Below are 20,193 nucleotides of genomic sequence, written 5' to 3' on the forward strand. Positions count from 1 at the left end.
GCCTTCGAGAGAGGACCGAGACGAGGTCACCCAGGGAAGCAGGTGGAAAGGGGGGGTAGCTAGCACCGGCGGTAATACCCATCAAGAGATCTGAAATAATTCATAATCCGGCGGGGGGGGCTGGGTGCAAGGGGACGCCAGGAACGTCAGGCTGCATCTCTTTTAACTCAACCAAAACAAAAAAACGGTTAAGCTTTTATTTTTTTTTTTTTTTTAAAGTCCCACCGAAGACAACTTAATGAGAACCAGACACTTACGAACAAAAAACAGTCCTGCTCAGAATTAATTTTTTTTGCGTACATCTGTTAACCTAAGATCACCAATAACTTAACTTTTTAATGAAGGACCCGTTCCCTCCGCCTTATATATCATCATCGTCGTCGTCGTCGTCATTCTCCGGCAGGCCAGCGGCCTCCTGCCGACGATAAACACATGGCGAAGGGAACGGTTTAAATATAATAAACTTTGCACATCGGAACGTGCGATGCGCCTTAGCCACCTGCATTCACCAGGCCGCAGCACCGAGCTCCCACCGCCACCCCGGAAATCCCAGGCGTTACGTCCGGCGCCTTCCAAGATGGCCACCATGCCGGCGTCGAGGGGGCCAGGAGGCAGTCAGGAGGCAGGTGCCGCAGGTCGGACCTGGGGGAAAGGGAAGCAGCAAAAATCGGAGTGGAGCCAACGGCGGAGGTGATGGGCAGGCAGCCGGCGCCGTCCGGCGAGTTGACGTCCGCCCGTGCTCCACCAGCAGCCGCAGGGTGGCCAGGAAAGCCCGTCCGGGCCGCGTCGTGGGCCGGCGTGGTGCCGCAGCCGGGGTCCTGCACGTTGGCGCAGGCGCCCTGCTTGAGAGCTCCTGGGCGACGGGCGTGCTGCCGAACATCATGACCTAAGGAGGGAAAGGGAGAAGGTGAAACCCATGTAACCCCGAGTTAACGCACGAAGAATCTTGCAGTAAACGGTGGGGGGGTTGTATTAAAAAGTGCGTTTTCACTGCCTTTCAGCACCGTAGCCTGGACAGCTCCTGTGACAAGACGGAGCAAAAAAAAAAAAAAATAATTGATGGCACTTTGCAAACGTTTGAGAGGAAAGGAAGTGCAAAGGAGTGACAAGGGTCATGGGGTCAGGCCGGGAGGACAGTCCAGACTCCAAAACCTTAGCAGGGGAGACATCCCAGGATCCTGGACTATTCTGAAGATTTGCTTTTACCCTCCACCATGACAACTCGATCCAGGATGCGACAGAAGCTTCCCACCCATGCAAGCTCTTATGATTTAAAAATTACTCCCCCCCGCGCCCCCTGTCTCCCATCACCCAGGCCACCCTGGCACCACTGACAAATCCAGAGCTCACTTTGCAGCAGGAGGGAGCTTAACTCTCCGGCAGAGCCTTTCATTTCATCGCTGCTTGCCTTTGTCTTTTTTTTTGCACCCAGCGGGTACGGCCCCTCAGGGCCACTTCTGTGAAACCGAGGTCAATCTCTCGGCGCCGGCCGCTCACCTGCAGGGCCGTTTTCCCAAAGCGGTTGTGGCAGTCCGGGTGCACCAGCTCCTGCTGCAGGAGCCGCCGGACTTCGGGCAGGTCCCCCCGGGCGGCGGCTCGGGTCAGCCGGTCCCCGTCGCCGACCTCCTCCAGCAGCATGGGGGACCCCGGGCCTGGGAGTCTCACTGAAAGCAGAGAGAGAGACAGAAAGAGACCCAGCCAGGCCAGCGTTAGCCCGAACCCAAGACGTGAAGTTAGGTGACCCTCAGTCCCCGGGGACACCGACGCTCCCCAAAAGCCAGGCAGGTTTTCAGGATGTCCACCATGCACAGGCATGAGACGGGCCGTGCACACAACGCAGGTAGGGCCCGCAGATCTGTCTCGTGCCCGTTCATGGCGGGCATCCTGGAAACCCGACGGGCTGGGTGCGTTTTCCCCCCCCCCCCCCCCCCGGGAACACCATCTTGCACACAAAGGTCAGAAGATACGCAGTTTAGTGGCGAGAAGACTGCGGGGAGGCGGGATGAGTAGGATTAGAAGAGGATGTCTGGGTCAGTATAGCCTGGGAGAGGGTTTTGGGATGTGTGTGCATAGGTTGGGGGGCTCAGTGGGTGTGAGCGTAGGGTGACAGGATGTGTGTGTGTGGGGGGGGGGGGGCTGGTGTTGTGCAGCGTATATACAATTCTAATGCCAATAAAGTTTATCTAAAATCTGTCTGTAAAATTATCGGGGGGGGGGGGGGTCTTTGATGTGTTGTTGTGAATGTAGGGTTGGGGTTGAAGAGGTCTCAGGAAGCTGAGGAGGGGTCCTGGTGTGTATATAGAGGTGAGTAGGAAGGTCCCAGTGGGTGTATATAGGATGAGGGTGGGAAGGGGTCAGGGGAGGGGAAAGGTCCCGGGGGGTGAATATAGGATGAGGGTGGGAGGGGGGTCAGGGGGAGAGGGAAAGGTCCCGGTGGGTGTATATAGGATGAGGGTGGGAAGGGGTCAGGGGAGGGAAAGGGCCCGGTGGGTGTATATAGGGGAGGAGGGGGTGAGTGAGGGGGTGCAGGGGGGGGGAAAGGTCCCGGTGGGTGTATATAGGATAGGGTGGGAAGGGGTCAGGGGGGGGGAAAGGTCCCGGTGGGTGTATATAGGATGAGGGTAGGGAGGGGTCAGGGGGAGGGGAAAGGTCCCGGTGGGTGTATATAGGATGAGCGTGGGAAGGGAAAGGTCCCGGTGGGTGTAGTATAGGATAGGGTGGGAAGGGAAAGGGGTCCCGGTGGGTGGATATAGGATTAGGGTGGGAAGGGGTCATGGGGAGTGGAAAGGTCCCGGTGGGTGTATATAGGATGAGGGTGGGAAGGGGTCGAGGGGAGGGGAAAGGTCCCGGTGGGTGTATATAGGATGAGGGTAGGGAGGGGTCAGGGGAGGGAAAGGGTCCCGGTGGGTGTATATAGGATGAGGGTAGGGAGGGGTCAGGGGAGGGGAAAGGTCCCGGTGGGTGTATATAGGATGAGGGTGGGAAGGGGTCAGGGGAGGGAAAGGGTTCCCGGTGGGTGTATATAGGATGAGGGTAGGGAGGGGTCAGGGGAGGGGAAAGGTCCCGGTGGGTGTATATAGGATGAGGGAGGGAAGGGGTCAGGGGAGGGAAAGGTCCCGGTGGGTGTATATAGGATGAGGGTGGGAAGGGGTCAGGGGAAGGGAAAGGTCCTGGTGGGTGTATATAGGATGAGGGAGGGAAGGGGTCAGGGGAGGGAAAGGTCCCGGTGGGTGTATATGGATGAGGGTGGGAAGGGGAAGGGAAAGGTCCTGGTGGGTGTATATAGGATGAGGGTGGGAAGGGGTCAGGGGAGGGGAAAGGTCCCCGGTGGGTTATATAGGATGAGGGGTGGGAAGGGAAAGTTTCCCGGTGGGTGTATATAGGATGAGGGTAGGGAAGGGGTCAGGGGAGGGGAAAGGTCCCGGTGGGTGTATATAGGATGAGGGTGGGAAGGGGTCAGGGGAGGGGGAAAGGTCCCGGTGGGTGTATATAGGATGAGGGTAGGGAGGGGTCAGGGGAGGGAAAGGTCCCGGTGGGGTGTATATAGGATGAGGGTAGGGAGGGGTCAGGGGAGGGGAAAGGTCCCGGTGGGTGTATATAGGATGAGGGTGGGAAGGGGTCAGGGGAGGGAAAGGTCCCGGTGGGTGTATATAGGATGAGGGTAGGGAGGGGTCAGGGGAGGGGAAAGGTCCCGGGGGTGTATATAGGATGAGGGAGGGAAGGGGTCAGGGGAGGGGAAAGGTCCCGGTGGGTGTATATAGGATGAGGGTGGGAAGGGGTCAGGGGAAGGGAAAGGTCCTGGTGGGTGTATATAGGATGAGGGAGGGAAGGGGTCAGGGGAGGAAAGGTCCCGGTGGGTGTATATAGGATGAGGGTGGGAAGGGGGAAGGGAAAGGTCCTGGTGGGTGTATATAGGATGAGGGTGGGAAGGGGTCAGGGGAGGGGAAAGGTCCCGGTGGGTGTATATAGGATAAGGGTGGGAAGGGGTCAGGGAAGGGCCCGGTGGTGTATATAGGATGAGGGTGGGAAGGGGAAAGGTCCCGGTGGGTGTTATATAGGATGAGGGGTGGGAAGGGGGTCGAGGGGAGGGAAAGGTCCCGGTGGGTGTATATAGGATGAGGGTAGGGAGGGGTCAGGGGGGGGGAAAGGTCCCGGTGGGTGTATATAGGATAGGGTGGGAAGGGGTCAGGGAAAGGTCCGGTGGGTGTATATAGGATGAGGATGGGAAGGGGTCAGGGGAAGGTCCCGGTGGGTGTATATAGGATGAGGGTGGGAAGGGAAAGGTCCCGGTGGGTGTATATAGGGATGAGGGTGGGAAGGGGTCAGGGGAAAGGTCCCGGTGGGTGTATATAGGATGAGGGTGGGAAGGGGTCAGGGGAGGGAAAGGTCCCGGTGGGTGTATATAGGATGAGGGTGGGAAGGGGTCAGGGAAGGGAAAGGTCCCGGTGGGTTGTATATAGGATGAGGGTGGGAAGGGAAAGGTCCCGGTGGGTGTATATAGGATGAGGGTGGGAAGGGAAAGGTCCCGGTGGGTGTATATAGGATGAGGGTGGGAAGGGGTCAGGGGAAGGGAAAGGTCCCGGTGGGTGTATTTAGGATGAGGGTGGGAAGGGAAAGGTCCCGGTGGGTGTATATAGGATGAGGGTGGGAAGGGAAAGGTCCCGGTGGGTGTATATGGATGAGGTGGGAAGGGGTCAGGGAAAAGTCCCGGTGGGTGTATATAGGATGAGGATGGGAAGGGGTCAGGGAAGGTCCCGGTGGGTGTATATAGATGAGGGTGGGAAGGGAAAGGTCCCGGTGGGTGTATATAGGATGAGGATGGGAAGGGGTCAGGGGAGGGAAAGGTCCCGGTGGGTGTATATAGGATGAGGGTGGGAAGGGGTCAGGGGAGGGGAAAGGTCCCGGTGGGTGTATATAGGATGAGGGTGGGAAGGGAAAGTTCCCGGTGGGTGTATATAGGATGAGGGTAGGGAGGGGTCAGGGGAGGGGAAAGGTCCCGGTGGGTGTATATAGGATGAGGGTAGGGAGGGGTCAGGGGAGGGGAAAGGTCCCGGTGGGTGTATATAGGATGAGGGTAGGGAGGGGGTCAGGAGAGGGGAAAGGTCCCGGTGGGTGTATATAGGATGAGGGTAGGGAGGGGTCAGGGGAGGGGAAAGGACCCGGTGGGTGTATATAGGATGAGGGTGGGAAGGGCTCCTGGTGTGTATGTGGGGAAGGAGGAGGGAAAGGTCCCGGGTGAATGTATGGAAAGGGATCGGGGGAGGGGGGGGGAAGGTCCCGGTGGGTGTATACATGGGAAAGGGGATCCCGTGCTGAAACAGCCGCCGGTGCAGCCTCTCCCCCCACCCCTTCTTACACTGACAGCCGCGCGCGCTCCCGCTTCCACCACGCCCCGCCCCGCGCCCCCTCCTTCCCCACCTTTCCCCCACCTGTGCGCAGCGCGCGCCGGTGACGGACGGTGCAGGGGCAGCCGCTCGCGAGCTCAAAGTCGGCTGCGTGCGCCCGGCTCCTCTCGCTTCCACAACTGACAGCCGCGCGCGCCGAGCCGGCTCACGTCCCCCCCCTCGCGCGCTCCGTTCTTGTTTTTTTGTTATTTTACGAAGGCGATACTTAGTATCTCCCGTCGCGTAGCCGACGGCCGATTGGCTGCGGGGTCGAAGACGACACCCCCACCTTCAGCCAATCGGAGGAATCTCTATGGGCTTTTAAAAAGCAGAGTTTGGGGGCGGCTGAGAGGGAGGAGGCAGATGAAGCTGAGGCAAAACCTCGCGTTCTCATTGGCGGCGGCGGTAGCCAATGGTAGAGAGCGAGCCGGAGACCATTTATATATATATATATATATATATTTTTTTTTTTTTTTTTTTTAAATAATAATTTAGGCGGGAAGGCGGCAGAGGTGACGACGCCATTTTGTCTCTGGCAGCTCAAGCGCTCTCTTTCTCTAGCTGCGGGGAAACGCTTTAGAAGCTTAAAAAGGGGACTATGCTCTCACTTCCAGTGAGATTCAGTGAGGGGGGATCGGCCAACAGTCAATGATTGCTACCCAGAGCTTGAGCAGAGGGAGCAATTTCATTTAAAATGAGACCTCACAAAGCCCTTTAAAAAAATGAATAGATTAAAAAAAAAAACAAAGTAACTATCCATATTTTCCTGCCCCTCCATGCTTCTAGCTGGGTCCATAGGTGCCCGCACAGTGGATGCTTCAGCACTCCCAGTATTTTCAAATTCCTTGTTACCCCGGGGGGGGGGGGGCAGCGGTCATTGATGTTGAGTTTGGCATGCTCCCCCCCCAAGTTAGCTCCTATGCTGGGGTTTGTGTACAGCCCCACACCCCCCTAACGCCCAATAATTTCACTGCTACCCGCAAAGGGACCGGGCCTAGGCCAGGGCCGCGACGCCCAATGAGGCCTCCGCCAGGCCTCATTGACCAGGGAAACGTTCATAATTTCAAAATGTCAGAAGGGTATCCCCACACACACACACAAACGTCCATGCCCAATAATGGGGTGGAAGGTTATTTTTCAAAAACTCAAGGACTTCGTTTAGGCTTCTGAATTTTCGGCTGAAAATTGCCCTAAATTTGAGCTCCTTAAACTCAGAGGTGTACATTTGGGCCTGCGGTTCACCTGCCTCCATTGCGGAGCCAACAGCGGATGCCTAGGCCTGAAAATCAGTGCCCAAGCACCTTAAAACCCCCCCCCCCCCCCCCCCAAGACACACAGGGGTCTCTCAGCTCTGGTCGATTTTTTTTAAAAGGGGTCAATTTAGGTGCCCACCTCCCAAAATTAATCTCCTAAACTCTTTTAAAAAAACTGACTCCAGCTGGAGAGGAAAAAATATGTTGGACTTTCGTCCTTTTTTTTTTAAATTTTTATTTATTTTTGAAGGGTGGGAAAAGGGGAGCTGGGGGGGGGGGGCCATCGCCCTCATGCACCGCCCACACCCAGCTCCAAGGCACGAGAAAGGGGGATCTGGCAGGAATTTTGCACCACTGCTCTCACAAAAAAACCCCCCACAAAAACACAACAGTGCCACTAAACAATGTTACAGCTGCCTGGGCCTCTGTAGATACAGTAGCAAAAAAACCCCCACAAACACACGCAACTCTTAAAAAAAAAAAAAAGTGTATGATTTGTAATTACAGCACCAGATCTGCGTGGGATTACTTCAGCAAATCTCTGCTTTTTTTTTTCTTGTTTAAATTAACGTGCAACTACCCATCTTCCACGTAGCAGCAGCTGAGCTTGTGAACGAATTAAACGTCCACTCTTCCCCTTCACAGGCCACCATGTTTTAAATCAATTTTCTCAGTGGAAGGGAGTGGACAGTGGAGTGCCTCAGGGATCTGTACTGGGACCCTTACTGTTCAATATATTTATAAACGATCTGGAAAGAAATACGACGAGTGAGGTTATCAAATTTACAGATGATACAAAATTGTTCAGAGTAGTTAAATCACAAGCAGATTGTGATAAATTGCAGGAGAACCTTGTGAGACTGGAAGATTGGGCATCCAAATGGCAGATGAAATTTAATGTGGATAAGTGCAAGGTGATGCATATAGGGAAAAATAACCCATGCTATAGTTACACAATGTTAGGTTCTATATTAGGTGCTACAACCCAGGAAAGAGATCTTGGCGTCATAGTGGATAATACATTTAAATTGTGTACTATGGAGGTCAAAAAGGCAAATAATGTTAGGAATTATTAGGAAGGGAATGGTGAATAAAACAGAAAATGTCATAATGCCTCTGTATCGCTCCATGGTGAGACTGCACCTTGAATACTGTGTACAATTCTGGTCGCCACATCTCAAAAAAGATATAATTGTGATGGAGAAGGTACAGAGAGGCTACCAAAATGATAAAGGGGATGGAACAACTCCCCTATGAGGAAAGACTAAAGAGGTTAAGACTTTTCAGCTTGGAGAAGAGACGACTGAGGGGGGATATGATAGAGGTGTTTAAAATCATGAGAGGTCTAGAACGGGTAGATGTGAATCGGTTATTTACTCTTTCGGATAGTAGAAAGACTAGGGGGCACTCCATGAAGTTAGCAAGTAGCACATTTAAGACTAATCGGAGAAAGTTATTTTTTACTCAACGCACAATTAAGCTCTGGAATCCAGCTGCTAGATCCGTCCCTCCCAGGCAATCGTACGGCACACACACACCTCCCCGGATAAATAAAAGATACAACTCTCTCGCCTGCGGGAACGATAAAGGCTTTATTTCCGCTTTCCAGGTGGTAAAAAGATTTTCGCGGTGATAACGGATCAGTCTCTTAAAAAAAAAAAAAAGCGATTACAATCTGCTTTCCGGTTTACAGGAAAATTATTTTTATTTTTTTGCTTTAATGGGCTTTTCTCCCACGAGGTCACTCCGTGATTTCCAGTCCACGCGAAAGGACCGCACCAGGTTCTCTGCCGTCTTTCAGCTTTTCTTCTTTTTTTTTTTTGGTAAATCAGCGCGGAAGTGGCTGCGCTTTTCCTCCCCCCCCCCCCCCCGTCTTGTCCCTTTGTAGGTCTGCGGGTGAGGGGAGTTGGTGGACGCAGTTTGTCCCAAAGGCCCCCCCCCCATGTGCATGAGATAAGCTCCCTTCTCTCTCCCTGGTACCCCCGCACCGGAGTGATGGGGGGGGGGGTATTTTTGTAAGTGCACACAGAGACACCGGTTTAAGGACGCAGCTGCGTCGCAGCGATCGGATTCATTTATAGAGCAGCATGTGCAGGGGGGGCCACCTTCTTACCCCCCCACCCCCAGTGATCGTCTCTTGTAACCTCGCCGTGCCCCTCATCAATGCCACGCGCTGTAAGAGCATACAACCCCCCCCCCCCCACACACACACACACACACACACACACACACGAAAAAAAAAATAAACCACAGAAGTCCGAAATACATAGGCCGGGGAGGGGGGGGTTTCTCCCCCCACTTTTGTTATCTGCCTTCATCCTCGAAGCAGAGACTTCGGTTCCCCTTGGGGGGGGTGGAGGAGGTTGGTAGAGAGGGGGGAAGGCCCCGGTTAGTTTGCTCGCAGCTGATAATCTGGAACAGAAGGAGAGGAGAAAATTTTTTTTAAAACGGGTGAGGACAGGTGGACGCGTTCCGTGAGTCGCCGCGCCCCCCCCCCGGCTAGCGTCCCCCACCCCCCTCCTCCCCTGTATCCTAACTGTGGGGGAGGGGGAGGGAAGTCATTTTCAAACTGCATTTCGGGACAAAGTCCCTGGGTGCATTTCACCCGTGGACAATTTATATAAACAATTTATTTTTCATTCCCCCCCACAGCAAACGCAGGCAGAGTTGAAAATGGAAAAATCTACAAGCGCTGGTTTTCCTCTCCTGAGCTAACTCGCGGTGCCCCCCACCCCCGGGGGAACGCCTTCCCTTCGGTTCCCAGATAGCAGAATCACGCAGGCCACGGTACGATCGCCCCCCCCCCCCCCCTATCACCGACACGTATACACCGCCCCGCAGCGAACACGAGAAGGGAGGGAGCTTACGCTGTCGCTGGCTTACACCTGGGATCACCCGACAGCTCTTACCCACCCCACTCCCCCCCCCTCCACCTGCCCACCCTTCCACCCCCACCAAAGAGTGACTTACCCCCGCTCTGGGTGATGTACCTGACCCACGGCAGGGCCTGGTACCCGCTCTTCTCAATAATCTTCATGTATCGGACCTAGACAGGCACAAGCGTGAGGCAGGGTCAAGCGTCCACCTAGTCCACCATGAGAGAGAGAGAGAGAGACGCACCAGCTCCCTTAAGTCACCACCACCACCGCCCCTGTCCGAGCCAAGCTAACTGCAATACTGTACTGGGAGCCCCCGTCCGGACACAGAATGAGTGTATTAGACGATCGGCCCCCGCCTCCTAAACAGAGAGAGATTGTCTGGCAGATTAAGCGGTTTCATTCATGTCAACGTGACTGGAGGCAGTGGTGGGACTGGAATCCGGACGCCGGACCCCCCCCTGCTGCAGTCTCCTGCCTGCGCCCCCCCCCCCCCTCCTCGCTCCCTTAATGGCCTACGGGAGGCCTCCTCCGAATGCTCTCCCCGCACGAATCAAAATCTGCAAAAGAAAGTCTCGACTCGTCTCGGCAGTTCGTTTCATTTCTGCCCCTCCCCCCCCTCGTGAGTTCGGTGGGACACATCTCTCCCCCCCCCCCTCCGATCATGCCAGAGGCTTCCTCGCCTCCGTGAAGCGCCTCACCTGCAGCCCGACCACTCCCCCCCCCCTCACCTGGATTCCCGAGACGGTAAAGTACGGGATCTCAAACTTCACGGAGATGGGGGGTCTTCCTTCCAGCTCCTCGTTCTCCACGCTGGGGAGGCCAAAGTGAGCCCTCATCAGGTATTCCTTGCCACCCTGCGAGCCAGACGCAGAGAGAGAGAGAGAGGTGTGTTAGGACGCTGGCGCGCGGCGCCGGAGCGCTGGGGATACCCGGCGGGGGAAATGACTCCGGAACCCAGAATCTAGACCGCAGCAAAAAAAAAAACCATCCAACGTCCCGCCCGGCAGGAAGAGGACAGCGAGGAGAGGAGGAGAGGCAGGAGTGGGGAGGACACAGGAAGAAAGAACCGGTGCTTAGCCTTTCTATAGCTAAATTTATACAGCTACGGTGTTCCTTCCCCGGAGAGCTTACACTCTTCTGTCTGAGCCAAGGGGAGATCAAGCCACCTCGCTTGAGAGGGAGACTGGAATCGGGGGTCTCGAGCTTTGCCACGCTGACGTCTCATCACCGGCCCCCCCTCCCTCGTCTCTCCCAGCTACGCCTAAGGTAAGAGCGGCGAGAAGCAGGGAAGCCACGGACCAGGCGCTCACCGGGAAGGACTTGATGGTCCACATCACCACGTTCTTCTCCGGAATGTACTTAGCGCTCCCGACGCTGGTTTTAAACTTCGGAGAGTCCACGTCGCTGGGGACCGGCACGGAGATCTCCACATTATTGGCAACCGACTGCTTTTTGAACTGACCTTTCGCCTTAGGCAAAAAAAAAAGAGAAAACGTTTTCGAACGAGCGCCTTCGTTCTATTTAAAATCACTCAAGACCTGCCTGACCGTTCCCCTCCGAAATCCTGGAAGCCGCGCTCCTCACCCCCCCCACCCAGGACAGCGGCTGCGCCGGGCGGAAACGTCGAGCGGAAACGTCGAGCCTGCACGCACAGCCTTCCCACGCGGCGACGGGCGGGAGAGCTCTGGGCGAGTCCCCCCAAACCACCCCCCCCCCCTCCCAGACTCCTCTGCCGGGAGCAGGCGCGGCTCTGGAGTTCCCGCGCTGGGTTCCGACTGGTCGGCGCCGGCTCGGACGCCCTCGCCGACGTCACCCAACCTCTAACCGGTGCCGACGACGGCGCTTTTACCTTGACCATGATCTCCACCCGGCTGTGGGAAAACCTCTCGATGACAGACTCTATCCAAATGAGCGGCTTCACCTGATTGGGGGGGGGGGGGAGGGGAGGAGAAAGAGGGAACAAGACAGAAGAGGTCACCGGAGGCACGACACATCCACGGCCTCGCACAGAGAATTGTGGGAGGGGACGTGGGAACGATAAAACGGCCCCGTCTGATGTCTTGCTGAGCGCAGCAGGGCGCCCGAGCTTAGGAAGCGAGGTGCTTCGACCGGGCAAGGGTGGTTTTTTTTGCAGGCTCGCGGTGCTCACAGTCTCACGCACTAAAGGTGGCTTCTTTGGATGGGTGCCCAGGGCCGCTGACTTTCTTGCCCACGCCTTGCAACGCCTCAGGACGCAGGCACTCTGCGCAAACACACACCCCCGCCACCCCGGCTGTAAGAGTGGCATCGTCAGCTTCCTGTCCAAAACACCGCTGTAACGGTAAGTAAAGACGGAAACCGTTTAAGATTTACGATAAGCGGTACGGGAGCGCGGTAAATAAGTGCCGAACCACCCTGCCGCCGTGGGAACCCGAGGGCGTCCCCCTTACGTGAGTGTTCAGGCGGTAGGACATCAGCTCCGAGTCTCCGTCGGGCGGGATGAAGGAGATGGTGCGGTCGTTCTCGAAGCGGGAGAGCCGCACGCACTGGTGAAACTTCACGTCCTCCAGCTCCACAGACTTGTTCTTGTTGCCTGCAAGAGAGAAAGGACCTGGGGAGTGGGGATGGTTGTGGGGGGGGGGGAGTCTCGCTTGTCAGCCGGGGGGGCATCCCCTCCCCCGGTGCTTTAATGCACTCCCCCCACACAAACGCTTTTCTATTTTGGAGCTGGGAAAACCCCCCCCCCCCCCCCCAAAAAAAAACCCGGACGCCGGGGATTCCGTTTGCTTTCCTTTTTCTCACCTGGGCCTCGGGGGCGGCGATAGTGATGTGACGGAGTCTAAAACCGACAAAGCTCTCCGGCGAAGGCCCTTTTTAAGAGATCGTTAATTTTTTTTAAAAAGACGCAAGCTTTCGGCGCTACTAACGTCCCTTACCTACTTTAGAGGGGCGGCGGTCGCTTAAACTCTTACCTATGTTCTACTTCCTCCTTCACTGCGATCACCCTCTTCCCCTCCCTTCCCCCCCCCCCCCCCCCCGAGTCTGTGTAAATTTCAGATTTCTTTAGCCCGACCAGTTTCCCCGTATAAGAGCTCCTAGCGCCGAAGCCCTGCCAGCTTCCCCGGAGGGAGCTGCTGCGCAGAGGTCAAGACCTTTGAATCGCCCTCATCTGTAGATATCGGACGCTCAATCTTTCCTCCAAGTGCAAGGACCCCCCCGACGCTGCAGAAGCCCCGGGGGGGGGGGGGGGTCGAGGGAAGCTGCCACTCCTCCTCCCCCCCAGCAGAATGACCTCTCTCTCCAGGGAGCACACTTACGCCCGGTCAGCTCAAAAAGCACCCTGTCGTTCAGCCCCAGCCGCAGTTCTGGCATCCCGGACAGGAAGACCTTCAGCTTGATGCTGCCCACGATCTCGCTCAGCAGGACGCTCCCGTTGGCGTGACCTGCGGGCGCAAGGGGAGGCAGCGCGTTTAGATCCCGGGACACGGTGGCTGCCGCCGCGCGTGAAATCTGGAGGCAGGTGAGGACGGGGGGGGGGGGGGTAAATTTCATTCCAGACGCGTTTTCCCCCTCTCTTCCTCGCCTCCAGGGACCCTTCTCCTGGCAGGATATTCCATGCACCCGCCCATCCCGTCCTAACCCCCCCACCCACCCCCCTGGAGCCTCACGTCATGACCTCCTGTCACGGAAAGGGTTCGTTCCTCGCGCCCGATTTATACCTCTGAGGTATCCGAAAATCTCTTTTCTATCCCAAACCACAATACCACGCCGGCAACAGAGCCACCGACTCCCACTCAAGCCACAAGGCCATATAAACGTGGGCAGGTCCTGGGTTTTTCTTCTACCAACTCAAAGGATTCTGGGATCTGTAGTGCTGCCTTTAGTACCAGGTGGAAAAGCAGGACTCCAGTTCCCAGAAATACCAGGTTATAAAAACAGGACTCGATCAAAGTGCCCCCCCCACCTCCCCCTGCCAATGGTCTACAGAGAAGGTGACCAAATGACCGCAGGTCGACAGGGACAGGTTGAGCCACCCCTCCCACAATTGTATCTCAGAGTTGTAGTTCCTGGCGGTGTCTAACACCAAATTAGAATTAACTGTCCCAGAGACGCATTGAAGGCAGACCCAGGACCGGCTGAGTCTCGCCCTAATGATCTGGAGCCATCGGGAAACTCTAGCAAAATATAAAATAAAATAAAACAAAACAAAACAAGCAAAAAAAATAAAAACAACAAAACAAAACTGGGAGGTGCTGAACAATTTGAAATAGCAGCACTCAGCAGGACCCAGGTCCCTTGCTCACTCGGCAAAACAGTTCTGTTCTCGCTCTCCACCAGCACCGCGGCGCGCTGCGGCCTGAACCACTGCGGAGGGCGGGACCACCAGGGCGCGGCTCTCCCCTCCCCTCCCCTTACACTACGCACGACCGACAACTGGGGAGCGCAGCCCGAGCTTTCAGACCCTCCACAGACCCCTAAGCTCCGCGGCCGGGACTGCGGGCCGGAACGACCGGGGCCTGGCCGGACTCACCAGCAGATTGACCGATTCGATGACGTCAATGAAGACCTCGTTTTCTTGTACTTCAGCCCCTCCGACCTCCAGGACACGGCGTTGGTGACCGTCTGGGGCACGCGGGACTTTGCGATCTCCAGCTTGTTCCCTTGCTGGGTGATGTACCTTCGCCGCACGAGAGAGAAAAAAAAACAAAAAACGGGACAAGGTTGAGGCGAGGAACCGCTCTCACGAATCACCCACGCCCAGCTCCCCAATGAGACACTCACTCCTGCAGGATCTTACTGTCCGTCGTCTGCGGGAACCCAAAGTCCATGAGCTCGTCCAGCAGCTCGTAGACCACGACAAAGTTGTCGCGGATGCTCTCTTCCTCCAGCTCCTTGAAGTACTCCGTGAAAACCTGCAGGATGGGCCAACATTGCCAGACCTCTCAGATTGGGATTTCCTCTTGCGTTGCCTCGTTCAGCGGCCTCCGAGCGCCTTCCCCCGCACGCCAGGGAAGTGGGGAGGCCACAAGCTGGAAATGGGCTGAGCCAGTCCCGGTCTTCCCGCCCATTGCACCTTCAAACCCGTCGATCCCGCTTTTTATGGAGACTCTAGGACCATCAAGTCCACAGATACCGTGGGGGGAGGGGGGGTGGAGAAAGCAGGGTCCAGCTCAGCCCACCCCCCCAATGATCCAGCACACAGTGGTACCCAGAAACCCACCCACCCCCTTCCCCAGCAAGCATTAACCAAAAAAACATTTAAAAAGAAAATGCTGGACATGTTCTCGCTAGGGTACGAGCCCAACCCCAACCTTTACCATCTCCTTGCAATTTAAAGCGTTTATTCGTTCTGTCGTTCAGAGCATCGCCATCTTGGCTTGCTGGATCAAGGCACACGCTGAGGCCCCCCGAGCCACGTCGAGTTTAAGAGGCTGCAGAGCGTTACCAACACAAAATGCGCAAAACTTGAAATGCGGTAGGGTTTGTGTAACTAGAGGCCCCCTCATAATCTGAGGCTCTGGGTTTTATCTTACGTAGCTCGTGTGCCTAAATCTGGCACCATGGGTGCCCAAGAGACAGACAGAATAGGGGCGCCCCTTTCAGATCTCGGCCGGACGAGGAGGAGGAGGAAGGCTGCTTACCTCCACGATCTTGTACAGGAAGGAGTAGACCAGGGAGGCGTTGGCGTTCTTATTGGTGGTGGCCACCACTGGCAAAGAGGTGAGGTTAGGAAACGAAACCAAGCCAAGGCATTAGCGCCATCAACACCAGCACCGCCACCACCCCCTGGCCCGTTTCTAGCCGCACCCGCCCGCCTCCACCTGGAAGCAATCCCACCTCCTGGCGACAGCGATGGCGCCCGTCAACAACGCATCCCGAAAAGCTCCCCGTACACGGTCCCTTCCTCTCCCTTCCGTTCAACCACCTGCCGGCGTTTCTGGGTTTTTTCGCCTCCCGGAAGAAAACATTTTCCCCTTCCCCTCCGGCCCAGCATTTTCCTCCTGTTTCCAGTTCAGGGGGGGAGGGGGGGGTGTCTACCTCGACGGGCTCCGGTAGCCCGAGGGGCCAACACCGCCGCGGCAGCCTCCCCGGGGAGCAGAATCCTCGCCCTGGAATTTTCTTCCCGCGCCCTCCCCCCCCCCCCTCTCCTCCACGCTGGGTCCTGCCTCTCTTCTTGGCCTGGTGCGCCCCCTCCCCCCCCCCATCCCTTGAAAGGATACGGTAGAGGTTGCTGTGCTTGATCCAGAGGAAGTGGACCTTGCCGTGCGACAGGAGGGGCGTCAGTATCCCCTCTTCCTCCTTCTGTATCAGCTGCGGCATGAAGTGATCGATCTCCGCCATGCTGACGTCCCCTTTGTAATTCCTGGAGATCAGGGCCTGCGGGGTGGGGGGGGGGGGGGAGAAGCTTGCGTTACAGGGTGTGCTGAGGGGGGGGGGGGGGGGAGTGCCCCGACATGGACTACATTAAGGAGGAAAAGCAAAGCATTGCCCATTGGACTGGGGGGGGGGGGTGCTAACTTACCCAGGCGTCGTCCCCCACCGCGCAGGGAAAGGCGGATCGCACCAGAGCCGGATCAGCCTGGCAGGGGTTGCCATACCCCCCTCCCCCCTCCCCGAGTCTGGTGGCATCCTTATAACTACGCCGAGAAGCGGGGTCCCCGGGGGGGGGGTTGTACGCGGAACAGGGGCGCTTTGCAATATTTTAATTAGGGGTCGCGCTGTCCAGGAGGCGCCAGGGTCGGTTGCGCGCCCCTGGCGCCTCCTGGACAGCGGGAGCCCGGGTGTGCCCGGCCGACCGCCGGTGTGGGGAAAACGGACGCTGAATTTATCGACTTTTAACATCGCCAGGCCTTAATTTCTCAGCGCATAAATGTGCCTATCGCACGCACTTTTTTTTTTTTTGCATTCGTAGTGAATAACAGCCTCGTTCACGTTGCGTTTGCACGCGATGCGCACTATCGGTTTCCCCGGCACGTTTGGACGCGCTTCGTGGAGGCGCTAATCCCCCCCTTTATAGCATAAGGGAGCTGTGGACGCGCCTACGCAACCGGCATCCGACTGCGGGTTAGACGGTGCTCTTGGCACTGTTTTGCATGCCCCCCCCCCCCGTTATCTCCTGAAGCATTCATCCTACGGCACCCAAATTCTCAGAATAGGTAGAGGTATATAAAAGCCAGAAAACAAAATAACATTTTTTTCCCCCCATAAAAACGTATGGATCCAGCCCCTGACTGGAAAACAAGAAAGGAAAAAAAAAAAAACCCCAAAATTCTGCCATTCTTTTAGTACTTGTTGCTGATGGTGCCGGGACAGCTAGAAACAGCGGCCCAGGCACAGCTAGAAACAGCGGCCCAGGCACAGCAATAGGACAGGAAGAACAGGCCATATTATTCTGCTAAGAGGCTGCTGTAGCAAGGGGGGAGATGCCCCCCCCCCAATGATCGCAGGTGCAAACAGGATCTGGACACTCAGGGGCCGGGGGGACCAGTCCCCGGTCTAGGAAGGCTTCTTATTGCATTAAATTCATTATTAACAATAATAATAATAATAATAAAAGCTTTCAGGCCACCCTCCCACACGGTGCATCAGGGCCCCCCCCCCCGAGGAAAATTAGCCCACGTGCTGGCACCCGGGGCAGGAAGTGATCTCTCAGGCAGGGGCAACAGGGCAGAAGATCCCCCCATCCCCATCCCACCTTCTCACCTTGCCCTTCAGGTCTAAAATAAAAACCGCCGAGGCTGACATGGCCTCCCCCTCCCTTTTATCTGGAGGAGAGAAGGGGGAGATCTCTCTCTCTCTCTCTGCCCAAGTCTGAAGTTTTGTCGTCCTTGTCCTGCGCTTCCTCCTTCCTGCCTGCTCTCGCCGGACGTCACCAGCCCACAGGTGGGCAGCGCCCAGGTGAGCGAGGCGGGGCGTGGCCTCCGAGACCCCGCCCACTCAAAAAAAAAAAAAAAAAAAGAAGGGCAGAAGGCTCAGCCTCCAAACCGAGCTTCGGGTGCTATTTGGGGGAACGCATGTGATAGTATAATAGAGCATGAGACCAGAATCTGCAAAACGGTTTGCAGTGTTTACATTTATAGCACTGCCCTGGTGTACAGGGCACCTCACCTGGACACATTTTCCTTTTCCTACATCTGTCCCGAAGAGCTTACACTCTCCTTATCCATGCTCACTTGCAATCTGCTTCATATGTACATATCTCTGCGTATTATGTGCTCAGTACCATCTTCCTCTATGTAATCCACTTTGGGCACACCTTCTGGAAAAGCAGGAAGGTCAAATGCCTACAAATAAATACAAAAAAAAAAATCCACACAGTGGTGGCAGCAGTGGGATTGGACCCCGGGCATGACTCCACTGCCAGGCCAGGCCACTCAAAACCTAACAGGTTCAATGTTCAGAGCCGATCCTTGGAGTAGTGCCCGACACTCAGCTAGACCCATTTATTTGGCTCACTTGGTTACTGTTCTTTTTTTTTTTTGGGGGGGGGGGTTTACATTTTATTTTTATTGCTTTTTATACAATTACAAAGATAACTTTGCTCAGAAAACTGAAACAGAATTTTTCTTTAACATTAATACTTGCAAGAAATCAACATTCAATTGTTTAGACCACAATCTTATTTCAGAAAGAAAAAAAAAAAAAAAGGGAGGGAGGGAGAGAGAGAGAAAATATTTTGGGAGTCAAAAATAAGAAAATGTATATCAGTTGAAATTACTTAACAGGCTAGTACGAAATTATCCCATAAATCATATACCTGGTATTATCCCGGCTCCTCATTTGGAGAGGATAAATGAGGAGCCGGGATAATACTAGATAATAGAGTCTATAAATAATAATAGTAATATAATAGTAATATAAATAATAATAATAATAGAGTCTATAAATACCCTAAGCTGCTCTGGGACATAAATATATAAACATCTCTGTTATAAGTAACGACTCCATTACAGGGTGTCTAAAAGAAACTTAGCCCCAATCGTATTTAGGCTCCTGCCTCACAGAAAGAAATGCTCTCCTCCACTCTTGTGTTGTCTCCCATAAATCCGGAAAAATTTGGATCCGTTGCCCCCCCATAAAACCTTCACTCATATGTTGAAAATAACGCTTCATTAACAAACCTTACGTCCGTTTCAGTGACCGAAGAAGCCAGGTAAAGTCGCTCTTTCATATAATTTCTATAGGGGATCCCAAGGCATCAGTCAAACTGTGGCTGATTACCTTCTCTGTTTCTGTTAAGTGGAAATAAAACACAGACTTTGTTTATAGACGGAACATGCTCAGTTGGTCTTCTCAACGTAATCTAACATATATTTTACTCAATGTTACCGGAGGTTGCGCCCCAATTTTATTCTAGGGAAGTTCAAAATTCTTAAATTTTACCTCCTCAGTCCGCTTTCAATAAATTGCTTATCCTGGATTAAAGCATGACGGATACTTTGCGTCGACTTTACCACCGTTTGCAATTCAAACATCTCATTTGTATTTTCATGAATTCTTAACATCGTGTTCCCGGGGAAACCTCATCCAGCTTTCCGGATAAAGAATTAACGGCCTCGTTACTTCTTGATATCGCGGGTCACGGGAGGCTACCAGCTCCCAGAGGGAGTCAAGAGTCACCAGCTTAGGAGGACCTTCATCCGCTGAACCCCCTTGAGCACCCAGAAGTCTTCCTCTGCCATCAGCCCCCCCCCCCCCTCCCAGATTCATCACGAGGTAACTCAGCGCTTCCAGCCCTCCCGGCTCCTCGGCTGTCTCCGGACCGCTCCTCGCGGCTTCCACTCCTCGCGGCTTCCGTTCCCTCCGGCTTTGTTCGCAGATCTCTCCGGTCCCGTTTCCAATGCCGCGGTCGTCGAGGGAGATTGTAGTCCCGGTGCCTGCCGGCTTCCGCAGGTCGGGGGGACGGGGTGGGATGGCTAAGGCTAGCTTCCCCAGACGCCGGCGACTCTCCCGACGGCGTCTCATCAGCGGGGACTTTAGCCACCCCGGTTGGATAAATTGCGGCAAGTTCAGGGATCGTTCGTTGCCCCAGGTAGCGTTGGGGGCGTTGAGGGAAACACCCGCACGCGTCCTTTCCTTTCTGGAGGCATTTTAATCTTGGAAGAAATTATAAACTACCGAAGAATTCTCGAGCACTCCGAGCCGCCGCTGCTAGCTTGCCGTCTTCTTGCCGCCATCTTGGCTCCTCCCCGCTTGGTTACTGTTCTATGTGGTTTTATTTTCTGTTTTACTTTGTGTGTTTTATCGGTGTCCGCACCGGACATTTTTCTGTGCAAATTCCGGGATAGTAGATTTTATAAATAATTAAAATAAATAAGCATATTCTATTGACTAATTGGTTTAAAGAAACATTATTTTTATCTTTGTTTTAAGTTCATTTATTAATAATTGATTAACAATTTATTTTTTAATCGTATTTTTACTGTACCTTTTAGATATTTTATTGCGATTTTATGATTTTGTAACATGCAAGCCATTGTGATGTATATTATGAACGACGGTATACAAGAGTCTTTAAATAAATAAATAAATAAATAAAATGTATCCTTTAATTCGGAATAAACCGCAAAGTGGACTACAATTAAAACTTAGTCCAACCCCTGCTTTGAATCTTGGACAGAATGCGTGGGAGCTCCAAGAGATTTTTTTCCAAAGTGCAGACATTCCCCTTTTTTTTTTCCCTCGCGGGTGCTTGCC

The 20,193-nt window shown here is 54.5% G+C and overlaps 2 protein-coding genes across 2 annotated transcripts; both read right to left on the minus strand.

Moving 5' to 3' along the window:
* Positions 1-491: 491 nt before the first annotated feature.
* Positions 492-5,644, minus strand: CDKN2D (cyclin dependent kinase inhibitor 2D). Its single transcript, XM_029584546.1, is given in 4 exon segments — positions 492-850; positions 853-886; positions 1,498-1,664; positions 5,419-5,644. Coding segments are annotated over 3 exon segments (534 nt in total). The 5' UTR covers positions 1,639-1,664; positions 5,419-5,644.
* Positions 5,645-8,210: 2,566 nt separating this feature from the next.
* Positions 8,211-17,376, minus strand: AP1M2 (adaptor related protein complex 1 subunit mu 2). The gene is given in 13 exon segments (XM_029585409.1): positions 8,211-9,049; positions 9,608-9,683; positions 10,245-10,370; positions 10,827-10,985; positions 11,366-11,437; positions 11,946-12,088; positions 12,813-12,938; positions 14,023-14,070; positions 14,073-14,173; positions 14,278-14,408; positions 15,138-15,205; positions 15,717-15,873; positions 17,200-17,376. Coding segments are annotated over 13 exon segments (1,272 nt in total). The 5' UTR covers positions 17,242-17,376; the 3' UTR covers positions 8,211-9,026.
* Positions 17,377-20,193: the final 2,817 nt, after the last annotated feature.

Source organism: Rhinatrema bivittatum, chromosome 19 (genome assembly GCF_901001135.1).
Source record: "Rhinatrema bivittatum chromosome 19, aRhiBiv1.1, whole genome shotgun sequence".
Classification (NCBI taxonomy): Eukaryota; Metazoa; Chordata; class Amphibia; order Gymnophiona; family Rhinatrematidae; genus Rhinatrema; species Rhinatrema bivittatum.